This window comes from Myodes glareolus, chromosome 22 (assembly GCF_982192425.1).
Source record: "Myodes glareolus chromosome 22, mMyoGla1.1, whole genome shotgun sequence".
Lineage (NCBI taxonomy): Eukaryota > Metazoa > Chordata > Mammalia > Rodentia > Cricetidae > Myodes > Myodes glareolus.
This window is the reverse complement of record NC_142047.1, coordinates 10,126,044-10,145,327: the sequence shown is the minus strand read 5'-3', so window position 1 is coordinate 10,145,327 and position 19,284 is coordinate 10,126,044. Positions and strand designations below refer to the sequence as shown.

The 19,284-nt window shown below is 40.3% G+C and overlaps 1 protein-coding gene across 6 annotated transcripts in view; it reads left to right on the top strand.

The window, feature by feature from the left end:
- The window catches only part of Inpp4b (inositol polyphosphate-4-phosphatase type II B), a 735,560-nt gene extending 721,378 nt beyond the window's left edge, over nucleotides 1-14,182 (top strand). For 3 of the 6 annotated variants that reach the window (XM_087900454.1, XM_087900451.1, XM_087900456.1), the window contains one exon: nucleotides 7,459-8,828. In XM_087900454.1, coding sequence (XP_087756580.1) covers nucleotides 7,459-7,633 — 175 coding nt within the window. In that variant the 3' untranslated portion in view covers nucleotides 7,634-8,828. The other 3 variants (XM_087900452.1, XM_087900453.1, XM_087900455.1) reach the window with 3 other exon arrangements.
- Nucleotides 14,183-19,284: the final 5,102 nt, after the last annotated feature.

Genomic DNA, 19,284 nt, shown 5'->3' with positions numbered 1-19,284 from the left:
CACTTCCTGTGCATTCCAAGGAGACCAGAAACACTGCCTAACATTTTATCCATATTCAGTCTCAAGCCTTCTTCCCAAGCCTATCTTGAAGGTTATCCCTCTCTTCTGTTAGGAAAGGGTTCCGAGCCCCAGTTAACTTATATCTCCCTGGTCCCTTTGCACTCGTGTCCTCTGACTTGTAGTAATCCTCTCCATAGAATTCCATGCCCAGGAATTTATGTAGTGCTCCTTGAACAAAAATTCCACTTTCTCTGAGGGTTTCGCTTAAATAACTGAAGCTGATTCATTCTTTGGAAACAAACTTAACTATGCTTATTGTTATAAAATAGATAATCCAAATCCTGATGAAAACGTTCTGTAAAAATGAAATTGTATCTGCCAAGTCACTTTAAAATCTTTGAAGATTTCAAAATATTATTTTTATATGTATTTACTTTTATGCATTCATCTATGTGTGTGTACAGGCACACACATACACACACACACACACACACACACACACACACACACACACACACGTACTCACACAGTCCAAAATAGCCTAATGGATTTCCTAGATTAGAACTTGGGTGTTTTTGAGACACCTAACATGGGTGCTGAAAATCAGGCTCGGATCCTCTGCAAAAGCAGCACGTGCTGCTAACCCTGAGTCATCTCCCCAACCCTAGAACAGACCTGTTTTTAGAACTCACAAGTTAACACTACATTCTAAACTCACACATGAGATTGCATTCAAAAGAAGAAAACATTTTAAATGTGCCTTTTGCCCCCATGGCTGGCCATAAAGGTTTCCCTTACTTCTGGGTCAATAGAGATGACCTCATCCTAGATATTGTTTATTAAATTTGCATGTACATCTAAATATCTCCACACTTGTTACACAGTTCTGGAAATCTTCTCTTGATATTTCCAGAAGTCTGAAAAGTCTTGGAAGATCATTTGTCATCAGGCGTATGCGCACGTGTGATTCAGGTCTAGCATATTCACTGAGTCTGTCTGGAGTCATCCAGTCTCACGAATCTGAGCTAACTCGAGAAAAAATATAAGCAAACAAACTTCTCTCTTTTCCTGAGACTATGATATAAATAAAACATGGACCAGAGAGATTATGTTTTCAGAAGGCTTTCTTTTAATTGCTGTGTAGACGCTCAGGGAAAGCTTTATTTCCTCCAGGAAAGTTTTATTGTTTAGATTCAAATGGAAGATTCTTTTGAAAGTACTTTTAAACGTGAGGGTATTTGGCTGTCTGGTTGCCTGTAGCATCTCCAAAGCTCTCATGGGTACCCAGCATCCCTCACATCCATTTTACACTGATGGGACAATTTCAACTCTTATACAGTTCTGAAACTGGGAGCTAAAACATGGTCTATAAATATTGATTCATAAGTGACTACTGAGTCAAATAAAGCTCTTTAAGCTATTGGTTTTAAAATAATGGGTCATAATTTCAAGATGGCATTTCCACAGCTCCAAACTTAAAGCAGGTGATTAAATGTGAAATGGTCTCTGCTTGCTGGTCAGAAGAAAAGTTTTTGTTTTCAATTATTTTTAATTTCTGATTTTTTTTCTTTGGGGAGCCTGAATTAGTATAGCAGTTAAAGAAATACATTATCAAGTAGCAAAACTATTAATGAATAATGATCCCCAGAGGCAAGCAAGGCATCCAAACATTCGGTGCAGAGTTCTGAATGATTTGAGAGAATACCGGTGCTGCATGGCTAAGACCTCCACATTCAGAACTGTTAATAACAGGAAAAAAATGAGGAAACAAGCAAATATCATATTAGATTTTGTTTGAGGAGTCATCGATTCCTTGTAGATAGCAATTTACTTAAAAGTGAGACATGTCTTTAACTTGTTCCTATTCTTAAGTGATTGTTTTGACAGGGATTTGAAGATTATTTTATAGCTTCATATTTACCAAGTGCCCTTAAATGTCTGATCATGTTGCATTACTCCTTGGGGACACCACCGAGATTTGTTTTCATGAGGATCAGCAGTTGCTGCTAGCTAGCAGTAATGGAGCTGAATTGTCAGGGTGCCTTGAAAGGCAGCCACTAATTACCATAAACTCCTGGTGAAGCACTTGCTAATAATGTTACTGAGAGCATCCTTTCCACTCTGCACAGGCAGAGTCTGTAAAAATTCACTGGTGTCCATGAAGAAGTGTCCATTTGTGCTTTTCTTGGCAGGAGTAAAGGAGGCGGTCCCAAGACCACCTGTCTGCCCTTTCCTGCATCACTGCCCTCACACATCAAGCAGTTTCGAGGCCAGGCCACTTTGAATTCCAGCCGAGTAATATGATGACTATATGGGAGGCATTTTTAATGCATTACTCTAATCTCTAGAGATAGAAGTTAATAAGCAACAAATTAATTTGATTATAAAATTGCCCTTCCAAAAACAAAATGCTTTGGCTTAGTAATGTTGACTCGGAAAGCATACGCAGCCTCCAGACTGTAAAATGTAAAGTGTTTCTTTGAGTTGCTGGGGTGGGAGTCGGGAGTGCACTCGGATCTAAATTAGCACTCTGAACTGGAAGTAAGGACCATTATTAGGAGACACTTTATCACCCCAATTTTAAATGTTTCTGTTGGTCTGAGTGCTCGATTCTTGAGTAGTGCCTATTTATAGAACATTCTCAGTAGGAAAGCAGACATTTCTGCACTTCATGCTCAGAAACGGGAGATAATATTTGAACCTGCACTTGCAGTCAGAATGTAACCTGTCCATAGTAATAAATGGATAGATTGGTAAATACATGATTGATAGATGATGATGATGAAGGAGAGGAGGAGAACGAAGGAAGTAAAACGAATGAAAGGAAGCAAGGGAGACAAAGAGGGGGAGGATTTCAATGGATGCATGTTTCTCTAAGGATTTTCTAAGTACTGAAGAAGCAAAATGTCAAAGTTAGGAGATAACCTTCACTTTAAACCTGGACAAGTCCAGTTTTAATAAGGAGTGCATATTAGTAAGGATGATATTTAGCAAATCTTTCATGCACTGGGACAAAGTCAGCGGGAGGCTAATTGGGCAATGTTGCACAAAGGAAACAGGCTATCTCGAGAGCATTACAGACAGGGCATGTGGCAGCCTGGGGACTGATAACTCCAGTCTCTTCATAGCCAAGTCCCCAGGAACTGAATCTTTAGCTCTTTTGAGGCTCCAGCCCCAGCCCCAGACTGTTCCTGCCAAATTCCATCCTGAGCAAGGACATAGAATTAGGTCCTTTCTGTCCTTTCATCAGGACCTCTGAGAAAGCCTTGTATTAGTTCAGTTCTCAGCAGCTCCTGCTATTGCTGTTCTTAAGGTCACATGAGTTGCTGGTACCTGAAAAGTTAAAAGACACCTAAGTTCTCTGAACTAACACACGCATCCTAGTATCATCAAGCAGATTGTTAACGTGAGCATTTCAGTCACAATATCGAACGAATGCTGAAGCATGTACAAAGGAGTGAAGTTCCTATAACTTGTACATAGCAAATTTTTGGTCAGCTTAGGAGAATTTGCATAACTAGTGAAGGGACAGGTAATTTAGAAGTGTCCCTCGTTTTCTGGAATAGAGGAAGTCCTATTCAGTAACATATAAGGGAGGTTACATAAGCAGTAAGTCCAAATGTATAAGGATGTCATAAACGATCACACTGTCCACGGCTGCGGCTGGACACCTAACTGCCCCTTGCAATTACACCTAACTGCCCCTTGCAGGCCTGCTGCGGGGAGACAGGTCTCCCAGGGAATCATGGGAGACAATCACTTTGCCAAGGAGCCCTGTGCTGTGCTGCCACAGGAACAGGCTCCCAGTCTGCTGAGCCTCTGCCACTGTGTTTCGCCCTCTCTCCTCTTTTTCTCTGCTGTAAAATTCTCTGCTGTAGTGGGCAAAGTCCGGAAACATCAAACAGGTGTTTTTGCCCAAAATATCAGGGGGTTCAGGCTCCTGCAGCTTCCCCAAATGAAGAATTGAAGGCTTTAATAGGAGACCCAATAATCCTGTATAATAAAAGAGGAGGGGAACTCATCTCAGCTGAATGAGACAGAGCCATTTCAGGTGATTTTAAAACTGTATCATCCGAAAAGGAAATGGTCTCTCCTCTGCAGCAACATGAAGAGAGAGTAATTCAGCACTGACCCGACTTTCTCATCCGCAGGGCCTTTTATCTCGATTTTTTTTGATATCTTCCTCTCCCAGTATCTCACTCTGGGGGTAGAGTGACCAGGTTTACAAGAATGTTGAATTATAATTAAATCAACTTTTTGCTGTGAATCTAAACAATCACCAATCAAATTCTACCATGCAAACTCATTAATATGAAACTCATGTGGCCTTTGTAGGTGAGATTCTGTCTTTAAACCTTTACCTACCTACACATTTCCATGTCCATAAGTTTATAGGGCCGTCTTCAGGGATCTAAGGGCAGGGTTTTAGAGTGACCAGCAGAGGACCTCTCTCAGCGTCAAAGCAATACGTTACAAACCCGAGAGAGACTGCAGAAGCAAAGGAAGCATCTAAAGCAGCTTGCTCAGTCTTGCTGAATCTGTGGCCCTTTACCACAGTGCTCATGTTGGAGTGACCCCAATTATAACATTATGTTTGTTGCTACTTTATAACTGTAATTTTCTACTCTTATGAATCTTAGTGTAAATATCTGCGTTTTCCGATGGAAATGTTATTCAATTCCTACAGGGGATATGACCTATAGATTGAGAACTGCTGATCTAAAGGAACAACTGTGCTCGCAAGAATTCTACCACCCCAGGACTGGAGAGATGGCTCAGAACTTCAGAGCACTGGCTGTTCTTCCAGAGGTCCTGAATTCAATTCCTCACAACCTCCTATAGTGTGATCTGGTGTCCTCTTCTGGTGCGCAGGCAAACATGCAGACAGAAATAAATAATTCTTTAAAAAGAGAGAGAGAGAGAAAGAATTCTGCTATCCCATGTTTTACTCTGATGCTTAAGCTCCTTCAGGCTGACTTCTTTTATTTATCTACGTATCATGGCAGCACCAACTCCTTCTCCTGTACTCAGGTGTCTCTGTTTGGGTGCCATTTTGACCTGTGCCATAGGTCATCCTCCTTAGAGAGAGGAACAAGAGGTCAGAAGACAAGGCAATAGAAGACAGAGAAGATTAGGTTGGAGTATGGAGCTCTTGCTCAAGCTATGTTTTATATCAAGCAAATGTATTAAGATATACAACACCTAATATACTGTTTCCAGGAGAGAAATGGGACAGAGTCAGTGGCAGGAGGCTAATGGAGCAAAGGAAACAGAGTTTATCTCTAGGGCATTACAGACTGAGCACACAGAAGTCATGGAACTGATAACTCCAGTCTCTTCAGGAGGAAAAGTCAGCTTCCCACGAACTGAACCCTTAACTCCTTTTAGACTCCAGTTCCAGCCCAAGACTGGCTTTGCTAGATTCATTCTGAGCAAGGACACAGAACTACATCCTTTGTGTCCTTTCATCAGGACCTCTGAGAACGTCCTGGATTGGTCCAGATCTCAACAGCTCAGCAGCTAGGAGTGTGCACGGTGTGTGTGACCTCAGGGCTGACCACTTGCTGCTGGATCATTTGGTGTGCTCTTCCCTGGGGAACAGTATTCCCATCATCCTCAGGGTGCCTGTAGTTCTTTTCCTGGGGGAGGTCCCAGGAGAGTTCTCTCACATCCTAGAGTCTGAGCAAAGCATTTAGATAATTTAGGAATCTATGCCTACAAATATGTGTGTGTAATAACAAAGTAGTAGACACCACAAACTTGAGAGGACAGGAGGGAAAGATAATGGGGTGGGTTGGCTGGAGCAAAGGGAAGGGGAGAAATGATATAATTACATTGTAATTTCAAATTTTAAATATATAACTATAAAAAGAGCATTTGCTGCTCTTTCCAGAGACCTGGTTTCTGTTCCCAGTATTCACATGGTGCCTTCCAGCCATCTGTAAGTGCAATTAGGCCTCACTGAGCTCCAGGCTGGCACATGACATCTATACACACATGCAAGTAAACACTAATGCACATAAAATAAAAGAGATAAATCTTTAAAAATTAAAATTTGGGCTAGAGAGTTAGTTCTGACATGGTCACTTTCTAATGTCTGTATCTCCAATTCCAGAGATCCAACGCCTTCTTCTGGCATCCATGGCCACCAGGTATGCACATGGTACACATGTGTACATGCAGGAGAAACATCCAAACACACAGGATAAAATATTTTTATTAAAACAAAAATAAAATAAAAGCTAGTTCACCAGACATTTAGGAAAAGCAGAACAACTAATCAAATTACTTGTAGACTTGAGAACATGAATTACGCCAGTGCAAAATTTCCTCCCTCTTGTTCAATGATTCATGCATTTTAGACAATCTAGTTGTCTCTGGTTACAATGCTTAGATCATAACGGACAGGGAGATGAGCCTGAGGCTCACACCATGGACTCAGTGTTCCAGACTTTACTCTGTGGGCTGACTGTGGCAGTCATCAGATGTGATCATGGGTGGTGTCAGAACCTGGGCAGAAATCCGCAAACGGAGTTCTCAGGGAACACATGTGCTTAGAAAGGGCACAGCTGAGCAGCCTAAGTAAAGTCCACTTCCGTGAATGACAGCCTGTGAGTGTGACCACATACAGGAGGAGCTGAGAGGCAACCGCTTCCTACCCATTGACTGGGATTGGGATTTGGATGACAGGTCTTAGATTTGTTGTGACTAGAACTGCCTTTAAGTGAAATATTTTTCTCTTGAACAGGTACTGCCTGATCTGAGAAATTAAATCTTTTGTCTCCCCTGTTTTCAGAAAACAGGGTGTAGCAATAGCCTTGGCTCTGTAAATAGATGAGCTGAAGACAAAATGATGCGTGAGCTGAGCCAACAAAGGTCTCCGAGTGGCATTTTTGTAAGCTAATAATATGGCTGGCAAAGATGACATGTCAGGTGCCTCATTCCTTTCAATGACCGAACCATGTCAAGAAATCACATTACAGCTTTAAATACATTACATAGATACCATACCAGACGAAGGTAGACTTAATGTACCAACCACATCTTCTCATCTCCCAAATCCTGTGTTCCATTCCATCATGGTTGCATTTCCCAGTGATGTCTTTTTCAGATCATTTCATATGACCCGTCCCATCATTTAATTTTATTTTTGTTGTCTTCTTTAGTGGTGCCATTATGCCCACCCAATTCTTCCTTCTGCATGTAGCTCTAACCTCCATAAACATCACCACTATGTTTTCTTCCTCCAGGAAATCAAAGGGAATATCCTCTTTAATAACGTTTGTCCTTGTAGTACAGAGAAAAGAACACAGACGCACATGGGGCTGCTTAGCACAACACGTTCGGATACAGACGTGTTGCGTAGGCTAATGGGTGTGTTATAGACGGTTACACTTGCTGCTCTCTCTGCAAACTCTCTTCTGTTTTCTTCTCTGCTCTCGTCCGCCCCGTTAACAGCAGCCAGACCCAGGGAGCGCTGAGTGAGTCGGACGACCCTGAGACAGGCCGTCTAACTGACGACAAGCCAACGTCTCGACACTTCTACCCCGTCGCCCTGCTCCTCGTCAGCTCACACCTGCTCGTTGTGTGGCTCATTTTAAGTCTCGCGTTACTCTTAGCCAAATACCAGTGAATTTTATGCTGTGTTCCTTCCTTTTCTACAAACGACAATGGACTTTAATTCTGGGGACAATGTTGTAATATTTCTACACGTTCAGATTCACAGAATTTAAAAAAAAGGCGATAAAAGGAAATGTTTAAATTGTGTTTTGTTTGTTTTTCCTAAAACATAGAAGGCAAGAAGTGCTATGCATTAAGTGAATTATTTTGCTCTTTTGTTTGCGGAAAAGTGTTCTCCCACTGCTAAGTAGCTAAAGACGCATTTTAAAATTACTGTCTTTGGAACAAGACAAAGAATAGAATCCTGAAAGCTTGAAGATCTGAACCTCCCCTTCCCATGTCATTTATTAAAGAAATTAGGACTGACATTGTGCAACCGTAAAACCCCTGAGACAATCTCGGAGGCAGGAGGTTCCAGACTCTCTTTCCACTGTGCTAATAACATAGTTGCGATCAGCTGATAGACGTGTGTCCGCTTTCCGACTCTACCCTCCTGTCTCTTCGTCATGGCTACTTTTAATCTTCTTGTGTCAAGTAACTTTATGGAAAGAATGGCTATTTATGTTTTGTAATTAAATTAACCGATTTCTAACTATTGTTTGTGTTAATTTGGCTTTCAGACTACTTTTCTATTCTTTTTACCAAGGACTCATTTGTGTCTTGATGCGCCATTTTTCGCACCTGTCACTTTTGTACTGTGGTTGAGGCGCGCTCCTCCTTCGTGACACTGGCGTTTGGAGCAGGCTGCTGAGAAAGCCATCTGCTCCCTTCACTGCATAGCTAAAGCGACAAAGTCAAATAGGAACGAACTTCCTTTTAAAAATCTATAGGGCCAGACTTAATAAATTAAATGCCTTATTCCTAGAGCTGCATCCGTAGGGCTACATGTAGACTTTAGTGTGTTTTAAGGGACTGATAGTTAATTTGTGGAAAAGTTATACAAAGGCAGATATATTTATGAAACTAAAGCATAGCTGTATTGTGAAGCAAATTATATTTAAAGAGTTTATCAAAAGTTAAATATCTGTTAAGAAACTTAATCCTATCTTTCCGAAGGCAATAATGGTATTGGGCCTGGCCTAGGATTTAATTTTGTAAGATGTATCATCACTTGTGGGGGCGGGGGGGAATGTAGAGTTGAATCTTTGTTATTTTTACTTGGACTGTTGCTGCAACTCTGCATTGACCAAATAAAGCATATTTCTTTATTCTCTGTTTCATGAAGTTGTACTTTCTGCCCTTTCACCAGAGAAGGATGCCGCATAGAGAACGTACTGAAGAATATCAAATGCAGAAGGTATGCTTTCAACATGCTACAGCTGCTGGCTTTCCCCAAGTGCTACCGGCCTCCAGAAGGCACTTACGGAAAAGCTGACACCTAACTCTCCCAGCCTGGAAACAAACAGGAACACAGATACCTTGCGTTTGGAAGATCTACACCTCTGCCTTTTTTTTGTTTTTTATTGTTATGAGTTTTTGGAGCGCGGTACTTATGGGTGTTGTTCATATCCAAGCCAATACATCACTCAGAAAGCGACCCAGCACCACTCTGTCCAGTCTGTCTGTTCTTCTTTGTGTTAACTCTTACCGGTTGAAGTTAGTTCAGAAACTTTAAGGAACTAAAAGTGCAAAGAAATTTAAGAATAGAGTCTTCTGGTGCCCACATAAAGATGCTTAGCAGCTGGAATCTCATTTGGAGAAATCCAGAGACGTGAGAGACATATGTATGAGGTGTTCCCTGCCAGTGCTATTACTGTGTGACTTTGCAGTCTATCATAGGTCTATATGAAGCGGAGAATCCTATAACATACATGAGTAATAAACAGTGATAAATTTACACAGTGATTTTCAGTTAATTGGGATTTCAGATCTGTCCTTATGGTAAAATACCACTACATGTAAAACTGCTAACATTCCAAATTACTGGTTTCCCTAGAGACCAACCACATTGGATAAGTTTATAATTCAAAAAATGAGTAAATCAAGACAGGTTGCTCATGACTTCAGAAGAGCCATTACAGCCACCCTGACATCTATCTCTTTGAGACTCCCTAACCTGCCACTCCTGTCGTCTGCAGATCGCTACACTAGCTATCTATGAACCATCACAGAGGGGAGTCAAATAGAAATTAGGATTTATCACTGGAATGCACACTTAGAGTAAAGTGATCTGAAAGAAAATCTGTATTCTTCGCATTCTCACCAGTGGGAAGTGCTGTGCAAGCCCGTGTCTCCTCTGAGGCCACCAGAGGGTTCCAACTCAGACACTGCTGTCACTTCATCCAAAGGTTGTCCTTTGTCTTCACAGTGACATGACAGCTCTTTGCCTAAGATGCTTCCTGTGCAGGCTTATCAGATAGATCTCCAGTCCCGTGTTGAGTATTTCAAAAGCCTGAGAATAGATGATAACCCCCGAGGTTTCTAAATGGAATTATCCATTTCTTATTTTAGCTAATAGCCTATGGTTTTTGCCAAAACAGACACCAAGCTATTTGTAGCCTTTAAAAATAGAAAAAAAATGCATCTAAATATGAAAATAATTATCTAGTGTTCCGAGAGCTGGTCTCCATTTCAGTGATTTAATGTAATCTTTCGTTTGACTTTTAGCTAGGTGGTAGGATTTGTGGCTATTCTTGTTACTGTATTGAGTTGAAGACAGTCGTGACGACTGAGGTCTGATTAGCTCTGAGCTGTTCTTCGTATTTTAAGTGGTGATATTCATCCCAGGACATCTCATATGATGTTTTTAGCTCAGAAATGTTTTATAAACAATAATTGTTTATATATTTTTATAAACTAACCATCTTAACTAAAATATACTAAATATTTATTAACTGGAAAGCCAATAGTAAGGTTTCCAGTTTTGCATGACGTTTCATAAGACATATTTTTCTTTGTCAACAAATGCTAATACAGAAATATCAAAGATGGGCCTGACTATACTGTACATGCAAATGAATGTTTATTCACTGACAGCATCGCCATCATTCCCTGTGGGAATTTATGCATCCATTCTTATTTCCTAAAAATTCTTATTTCCTAAACATGACAGCTCTTCTCCAAATGCACTCAGACAACCACTTCATGACTTTCTGAATCAAACCATAGATGACATATTTTAGAAACTCCCTTGTACAAACGCAGGCCCAGTCATGCAGTCCTCTCAGCTCCGTCATACTGTTCTACCCATGTTCTCACTGAAAAGCTGCACCACCAGCATGTCTAGGGAAGCACACTGAGTCAAACGATTTATCAAGAAAATGACATTTCTAAACAACGCAGTCTTCTTCCTCACAAATAAGATTTTCTCCTATTCTCATCAAACGCAGGTATCAATTCTGGATTAACTATTTACAGACCCCTGAAAGAAACATTTTAAGAGCACAAAAAAACAAAGCCATAATTGTTATCCAAAAGTCTAGAGTGTGTGTCTGTCTTCCAGACAGCTAACTATACCCTTGAACCATCTGACTGAACCAGGGCCGTATTTGTGTGTACCAGCTCACTAAATTTCCACCTCTGCTTTTCCTCCTACGTATTACTGTGAGTTCAACCACACACCGCTTTTCCTTCTACGTATTGCCCTGAGTTCACCCACGCACCGCTTTTCCTCTTACGTATTGTCCTGAGTTGAATCCACACACCGCTTTTCCTCCTATGTATTGTCCTGAGTTCACCCACGCACTGCTTTTCCTCCTACGTATTATTGTGAGTTCATCCAGGCACCGCTTTTCCTCCATCTAAACGCTAACACTGTGTGGTCAGCCTGGTAAATCCAGCAGGGCCCTGGTAACTGCACGAGGTGGCTGATGAATGATGTAAAATCTGCCTACTCTACAGTCAGGGCGATTCTCCATGTGGCCACTAATCACTCCTGCTGCCGCTGCTTCCTACAAACAGGAAGTCTTGAAGGCTACCACTGACTGGATGGCGCACCCACCCTTCCACACGTTAAGTGGTTTTCATAAAGTAGAACTCAGAATGGCAAAAGGGAGGGAACGTGATTGTTTTTTTTCTAATCAGATCAAATCCCTCCCTCTGCAGAGATACTCTGCAAGAGACGTTCTCCCTGCTGTGCCCGAAGAGATGCATGAGAGGTGGTCGTTGAGTTTTCAGGAATGGCACAAACTGGTGGCTGCGCAGTGGCATAGCTGTCCATAAGTCGTTAAATGAGTTTATTAAAAGTAAAGATGACAGTCATAGCTTAGGACTTCCTAGATTTTTAAAAATCAAATTCTGCAGTTTATCCCGCTTCTAAGTGTTGTTGGCTCTGGTGGTTCTGTGCGGTGTAAATGCCGTATTGATAACGCGCACCTGTGAATCTCCTGAATCCACATTTGAGAAGGCAGTGTTGGTATCTGGAAATCAGCCACTGCGGGAATATTCACACCACAGAAACTGGCGAATGCCATAAACTAGGACATTTAGATCTTACTGCGGTTAAGCAGTTCCCAACTAGTGCATGGCTCTGAGTCACTACGACAATTTCTCAGAAAATACCAGATTATTGAAGGGAGGGTACCATTATTAGGATGGTTTTAAATGAAAGTAATCTTATTCGGATTATTGTGATTTTATGTTTGATGTTTTCAACTTTAAGGAAACAGGCATGTCTATACACTAGAGTGGAAACATTTTTTTTTCATAATCAGTTATTACATTAGAGGACAAGTTTAAAAGCTATCAGTAGTGTGCTGCAGGTGGCCTTGAGCAAGACAGCCTTATTGTAACTGATACATCAGGACTAAAGTCAGGTAATGGGAAGCTAATTATAATATAACTACAATACACTTCATCTCAATTTCTAAGTGTATGGTTATGGCATTGCTGACAGGAGAGTGGAATCATATTACTATAGTCAATGTTTACTACGGTGATCACAGTTGAAACCTAGACTGATTAGGTAAAGTAAGCCCTGACAATATGCTGATACAACCCAGATATATGTATTTGATTCTCAAGGGACATAGTATTCTAGTTCAATAAGAGGGACACATTTTGTAATCTTTTATGAACTAAATTAATTATGGGGAAGGTTCAAGGAAGGCTTTCTCTTTTTAACACACATTTCAGAACCTTGTTTGAGCCCCTGATCAGCAGGGTGGAGGGAAGCAGGCAGAGTGGGCACAAAACATCTCTGCTATCTAGAAGTTGTCTAACAATGTGCTCTACTCATAACTGAAAAAAAATTAAATTTTCTAAGAACTTGCACAGCTTATGGACAGGTTTAACATAAATTTATATTCATCCATCCCACTTCCAATCTGTGTAAGCTATGACCCATATTTATGATATTAACTTTTTAAGTAAAATATCCTTGTATAGATTATCTTTTATTTCTCTGACAGCTTGAAATTAGATGTTTTTCTTTGCATCTTTCCACACAAAGATGCAAACTATAGTACACACTGTCTTTAAAAATAGAAAGATAAAAATCAACATTTTAGACAAAATCCAGGCTGCCCATTAATATTGAGTTAAGGAACAGAAATTTTCCCTCTTCCTGAGCAATGGGGCATGCTAATTTCTCTTTGAATTTTATTTCTAAGACTATAAAATACATCAGTTTTGCTTCTGATTGAAGAGGACCAGACAATACTTAACTAGAGAAAGGGACACGTATAAGGTAATACAAATCCCTCAAATGGTGAATCCAATTGCTCTTCCTGAGCTTGGATTTTTACTCAGACATGCGTATTTAAAGAAAAAGAAGTTCAGACTTTAGCTCTAAATAGCATAGACATTAGCATAAATGCAACTTGTAAAAATGCTTCTGTAGGACTCAGCCGTTAAGGGCACTAGCTGCTCTCCCAAAGGTTTTGAGTTCAATTCAAAGCAACCACATGGTGGCTCACAACCATCTGTAATAAGATCTGATGCCCTCTTCTGGTCTGCATGCATACATGCAGGAAGAACACTGTATAGATAAATAAATGAATAAACCTTTAAAAAATTGCTTCTGTCTATAAGCCATGTGCTATGGTACACACCAGTACACTCTCAGTAACAGCAGTATTTAAAGACAAAGGTATATACCATTCTGCACCAGAAGAATTTCTATAGACATTTTAAATTATTCCCCTGTAATGAAAGGGCACAGTATAGCAGAATGTCTTTTGTGATGGCGGTGTTCATCAGGAGGCTCTAGACTCAAATTTGGCCAATATGTCTACAATATCTCTATAATTCTTGAAATTACTATGTCACCATCAACATCATAACCTATCTGTGTTGAAGAGCCTGCACACTTTTCAAACTGCAGAACTGTCATGGATCTGCATATGCCACCCTTTGTGCATGTATTTTCTTCTGTGAACATTTTGTCTTTTCACACATTTGCAGATTCTTGTGTTATTCATTTGAAAGGTTGACCTTTCTTTTTATATTAAATATATATCCAAGAAGAACCAATAATGCATATTCCCAGGAAATGAATCTCAGATAGATAGATCATCTTATATTAGCATTTGAAGAAATATAACATTCATCTTATTTTGTGTAAATCATATTCATTGTGCACTGTATGTATATTTTTGTTGAAATAAATATGGTTTTATTTTTATGTTTCTGTCTTTTCCTCCCCATTATACATTATTTTTTATTTTTATCCATGAGGCAACATTTAAACATTAATGAAAATAACAAAAGGATAGCACAAATAGTATTTCGAGGAGACTAGGCCTCACTTTTGTTAGATCACAAAAACAATGCATGTTTTAAATTGATGACAGGTTAGTCTAGTTTTGTTGGCAGATGGGCTTTTCATGGTCATTCTTTTTAGGGGAGCATCAAACACAACTTCCCGAGTCAAAAACAGCTGTGGTGATTCTATAGTAGGGGATCATCAATAATTATTAAAAAGTATAGATGATACATGGATGGCTGGATGATATAGATACATGATGGATGGATAGATAGGTACATACATACGTACATAGATAGATACATAGATAGAAAATAAATGATAAATAGATAGATAGATGATAGATAAATAGGTAGACAGATACATAGAAGATAGATAGATGATAGGATAGATAGATGGATAGACAGACAAATGGCAGATAGGTAGATAGATGATAGATAGATGGTAGGATGGATAGATAGATAGATAGATAGATAGATAGATAGATAGATAGATAGATAGATATAGGAAATTTTAACCCACTGAGTCCAATCAGTGCTGCCCATGTGTGTGTGTATAAGGTCATCTACCAGTGGCCACACTCTTAAAGAAATATGATGCTTCCTTCCCAAAGAGCCATTCTCTGCCATTAGCTTCCCAACTGGGAGTGAGCAAGTCATTAATCTTTGTTGTCTAGATTAAATGTAGGGTCATTTGAACATACCAAAGTAATTCTTTTTCTTATAGACTTCTTCAGGCTGATCATTTGTGATTCTTTATAGCAGCTAACAATAGAAGACAAATTCCAGAGGCATTAATTTATAACTTTTTGCAAAGGAACTAACCAAAGGGAGCCTCAGGGAATGTGTTAAGAATGAACTTTCACCATCTGGTTGTGTTTCAGGAACGTACCTGATACGGCAGAGAGAGTATTCCTCTCTGGGAGGCCATCATCATCTTACTAATGATGCATCTTTCTGTGTCATCTCAGCAAGGATGCTGAAGGAAGATACAATGTAAGATAGCCCGCAGTAAATTCAGTAAAATGCTGCTTACTAGAGAACTGGGGAGTGGCCTGTGTGAAATAGCCCTGCGCTGCTCTCTTAAATGTCCATGTGCGAGTCCTTTGATTCTTACAAGGGTGTGAAATCATTCATCAGAATAAGAATATCATAAGGGACCCAGTGAGACTGTTCCAAGACCCTGTTTTGATTTGACTGGAGAGTAAATTCAGGAGGATGTGTGGGTGTAATAGCTGTTGGCCAACAACCATCCTTAAAAAGATTTTCAGGGGCTGGAGAGATGGCTCAGTGGTTTAGAGCACTGGCTGCTCTTCCAGAGATCCTGAGTTCAATTCCCAGCAACCACATGGTGACTCACAACTGTCTGTAGTGAGATCTGGTGCCCTCTTCTGGCATGTGGGCATACATGGAGGCAGAATGCTGTATACATAATAAATAAATAAATCTTTAAAAAAAAAAAGAAAGAAAGATTTTCAGGGTTAAATGAGAGTTGGAGAATGCAGGCAGCTCTTAAGGGGAGGCAAAAAAGTTACAGTAGGGAGCTGAGAGGAATTCTGAGGAAGCAGAGAGGGTCAGGGTCCTGGTAGCAATAGTTTCATTCCGCGATTGAACGGACTCTAAATGGAGTGAAAGACTTGTCAGATAGAAATGTCCCAAATCACAAAGAAAAGACTTCCCTCTCCATGTGACCTGGCCTGACGGGCTAGATAAAGGTTCCTGGCATGCTGACTTTCAAAATAAAAATATGCAAAGCAGGACAGCCCATAGTGACACTTACCCAGAAAGAGGGGAGAGAGAAATGGTTAAAGCTGAAGAGGGGGAAGCAGATGCAGATGAGCAAATAGAATTCTCTGGAGTGCTGGACTAAGGCAGAGGTCAGGGACCCAGCACTTGGAATTTCCGATTTATTTAGGGGCCGGATATAGCAGGGCAGATTCTGTCAGCAAGGCTTTCTTTCTTAGTTTAAGTTGAGCAGCTACTCCAAGCTATTTCCCCATACCCATGAACATTTGGCAAGTTAACTCTCTCTTTTCTTTCCCCCAGTGAATCACCCTGCTAGTGGACCTGACTTAAGGTGGTGGTGGCAGCGAATTCCACCAACCCCTTTTACGTTCCTGGTGGGGGGTTCCTGTGGAGTTAATTTATGGTCAAGGGCTGCAGGGGAGGTCAGTCGGGATACTGATACTTTGCTGCCCCCTTCCTAGCTCTTGAATGAGATAGCAAGGGTGCTCCCTCATAAGTAGAGGGGCAAAGGGCTCCAGAGCACAGCTCTTTATGTTTAATAATAGTAAGGAACCATCTTTCCTTCGACTCCCCTTGTCCCACCTTGAAAAAAAGGCATGAAAGACAACTGGATTACTCACCCATCTTTATCTGGATTGCAGTGACCAAGGAGTTCCGGACCCCTTTTAGTAAGAACCTATCTACACTGAACACTAGAGAATTACCTCATCCAGGGTAATTTCAAAACTTAGGTTCCCAGATTCCTGTTTGAACACCAGATATTGCTGCAGTAGTGACCAGCCTTCATCAACTCAGGGATTGGGGGATCCACTGAGTCCCCAAATGAATCACTCTACATGACTTTCCTATCTGAGGGAATAAAACTTAATTCTCTGGGTCAAGCAAGGGGCAAAACTAAACTTTCTGGGACTGATAAAAGAGGTAAAACACACACTTTTCAGGTCTCTTTATCATCTTTCTCGCCTGCTTTTTTTTTTAACCTCTATTCAGATGTAACTTTCCTGTCTCTCTTGATGATTTCCTGTTAACTAACTTTATTTTTTTTTTCCTGGAAGCTTATATACCCCCAGAAAAATCTTTCAAGCAACATAAAACTTACAATGTGTCTACACTTTATTTTCAAGTGAATGATTACAATGAATACAAGTAAAAAACAGCATATTTTTTCTCATCCTTTACATGATTAAATATTTACATATTACAGGTGACAACTAAGTTGTCCCAAGAACCCAAGCAACTTGTAGATTAACAGAATCTAAGCAAGCAAGGTATTTTTCTCTGCCAGTTCTTCATCTGGCAACCCCATTTTTTGGTTACAAAGAAAGGAACACTTACTTTGTTATTTATCTCAAAAGATAATTCCATACGAGCTCTTAAAAGAATATAAACTTTTATATAAAAAAAATAATCTGTTAGCTCCTCAATCAGTCCTCGGGGTGCATACCCACCCATCAGTAGTTTTTATAACAGGAAGCTGAGATCTGAAATGGGTGCAAGGAATTAATCATCATCCTTGATCACCAATCCATCCTAGCAAGAGAGGTATGTCAGCTAGCAATAGCCAGGCTGCCATTGTTCCTCTTCCCTGACCTCAACGGGTCCCTTGTTCAACTACTAAAAGTATGTCTTTATAAATTTAAAATTGTTCTCCAAGATTTTCTACCATAAAGTCATTAATAAAAACATTAACCTAGCCTTCTTAACAATCTATATGTCTTAATTCTTTCTTAGGGTGGTGGTTGAATCATTAATCTACTCAAGCAACAATGCTTGAAAAAGTCAATCGCTATTATTAAGTACCAGTAGCACTGCCCAGTGAGGGTCTAGAAACCCCTTGCCAGTTTTCATATAATCCATAGATTATGAGGGATGTGGTGACCATGAAGAAAACAATCAGAGCTATGCTCAATAACAGCATGGAGTCCTCAGGACACGTAGTCCACATGCCTTGCATCTCCAAGGGTCACCCAAGTGTGTTTTTGCCATCCACCCAGCCATGTTCCATGAATTCCAATTCTGCCTGTTGGTCCCCTTGTATGGCCCCTGATAGCCATGTCAGAAGGTTTCTGAGCATCTGTGAAGCTAGCATTGATCTAATCCAGCATGCTTAGTGGCACACAAGGTTAATGACTTCTCCATTAATAGATTTTCCAGTCTGGTTTAGTGTAGGCATGAACTAGAAAAAAAATTAACTAAACTACAATTATTAATTACAGTATATAATATGAAGAATATTATTTAAGGATTTTTATATTGTTGTTTTTAAACAGACTCACTATGTAGTCCAGAGTGGGCTCTCTAACTCATGATCCTTCTTCTCTGCCTCTGGAATCCTCCAGTTGCAGGTTTAACCCATTACACCTGGCTTGATGAGTTTATTATCATTTTAGTAAGGGGTGACTTCTTTAAAGATAGTTGGTAGGATTATTCTTCTCAAAGAGATATAGTCCACACTGAGCTGTTGTAGGGAGACCACTTGTTTGTGCCCAGTTGCCCAGACTTGAAATAACCACACAGAAACAGTATTAATTAAGCCACTGCTTAGCCTTTTAGCTCTAGTTTCTTATTGGCTTGCTCTTTCATCTTAATTTAACCAATTTCTATTAATCTGTGTATTGCCATGTGGGTGTGTACCACCAAGGTTCCAGCTCGTCTGTCCTGGTACATAGCGTCTCCTTGACTCTGCCTACTCTCTCTCTATCTCTTCAAGCCTGAGTATATTCTGTTATGTCATTGGCAGGAAGCAGCTTCTTATTCATTAGCCAATAAAAGCAACACATATACAGAAGGACTTCCCACACCACTGAGCTGCAGAGAAGGAGAAACATCTGGCCAGAAGCAGAAGGGGACACACAAAGGGCAGTGTGTGCTGTAACAAAGGGCATAAGGATGAGGAAGAGCTGAGGTAGAGTTACCAGGAATCTTTCTGTTAGAAAGGACTCAGGCCTCACACCATATGCAATCAGAAGCAAAGGCAAGGTTCTGAGCAGGAAGTTAAGGAATCTAGAACACATTTTCAAAGATTCTAAAAGTTGTACAGATAATAGATTGTAGGGAATCAAACTACAAAGTTCTGAGGCAACCGGAAAAGTATATACACTGACAGGTGGGCCAACATGAACTGAATTTGCATCAGTAAAAATGAAGAGAAGTAGAAAGTTTGTTTTAGTTTTTAGAAGCAAAGAACCAAGTCTTGTTGAAGGGTGGAGATGCCAATGAAAGGAAGCAGGTGATTCCAGTAAATGGTAGTCTATGTTCCTCCTGACAAGAAGGCTA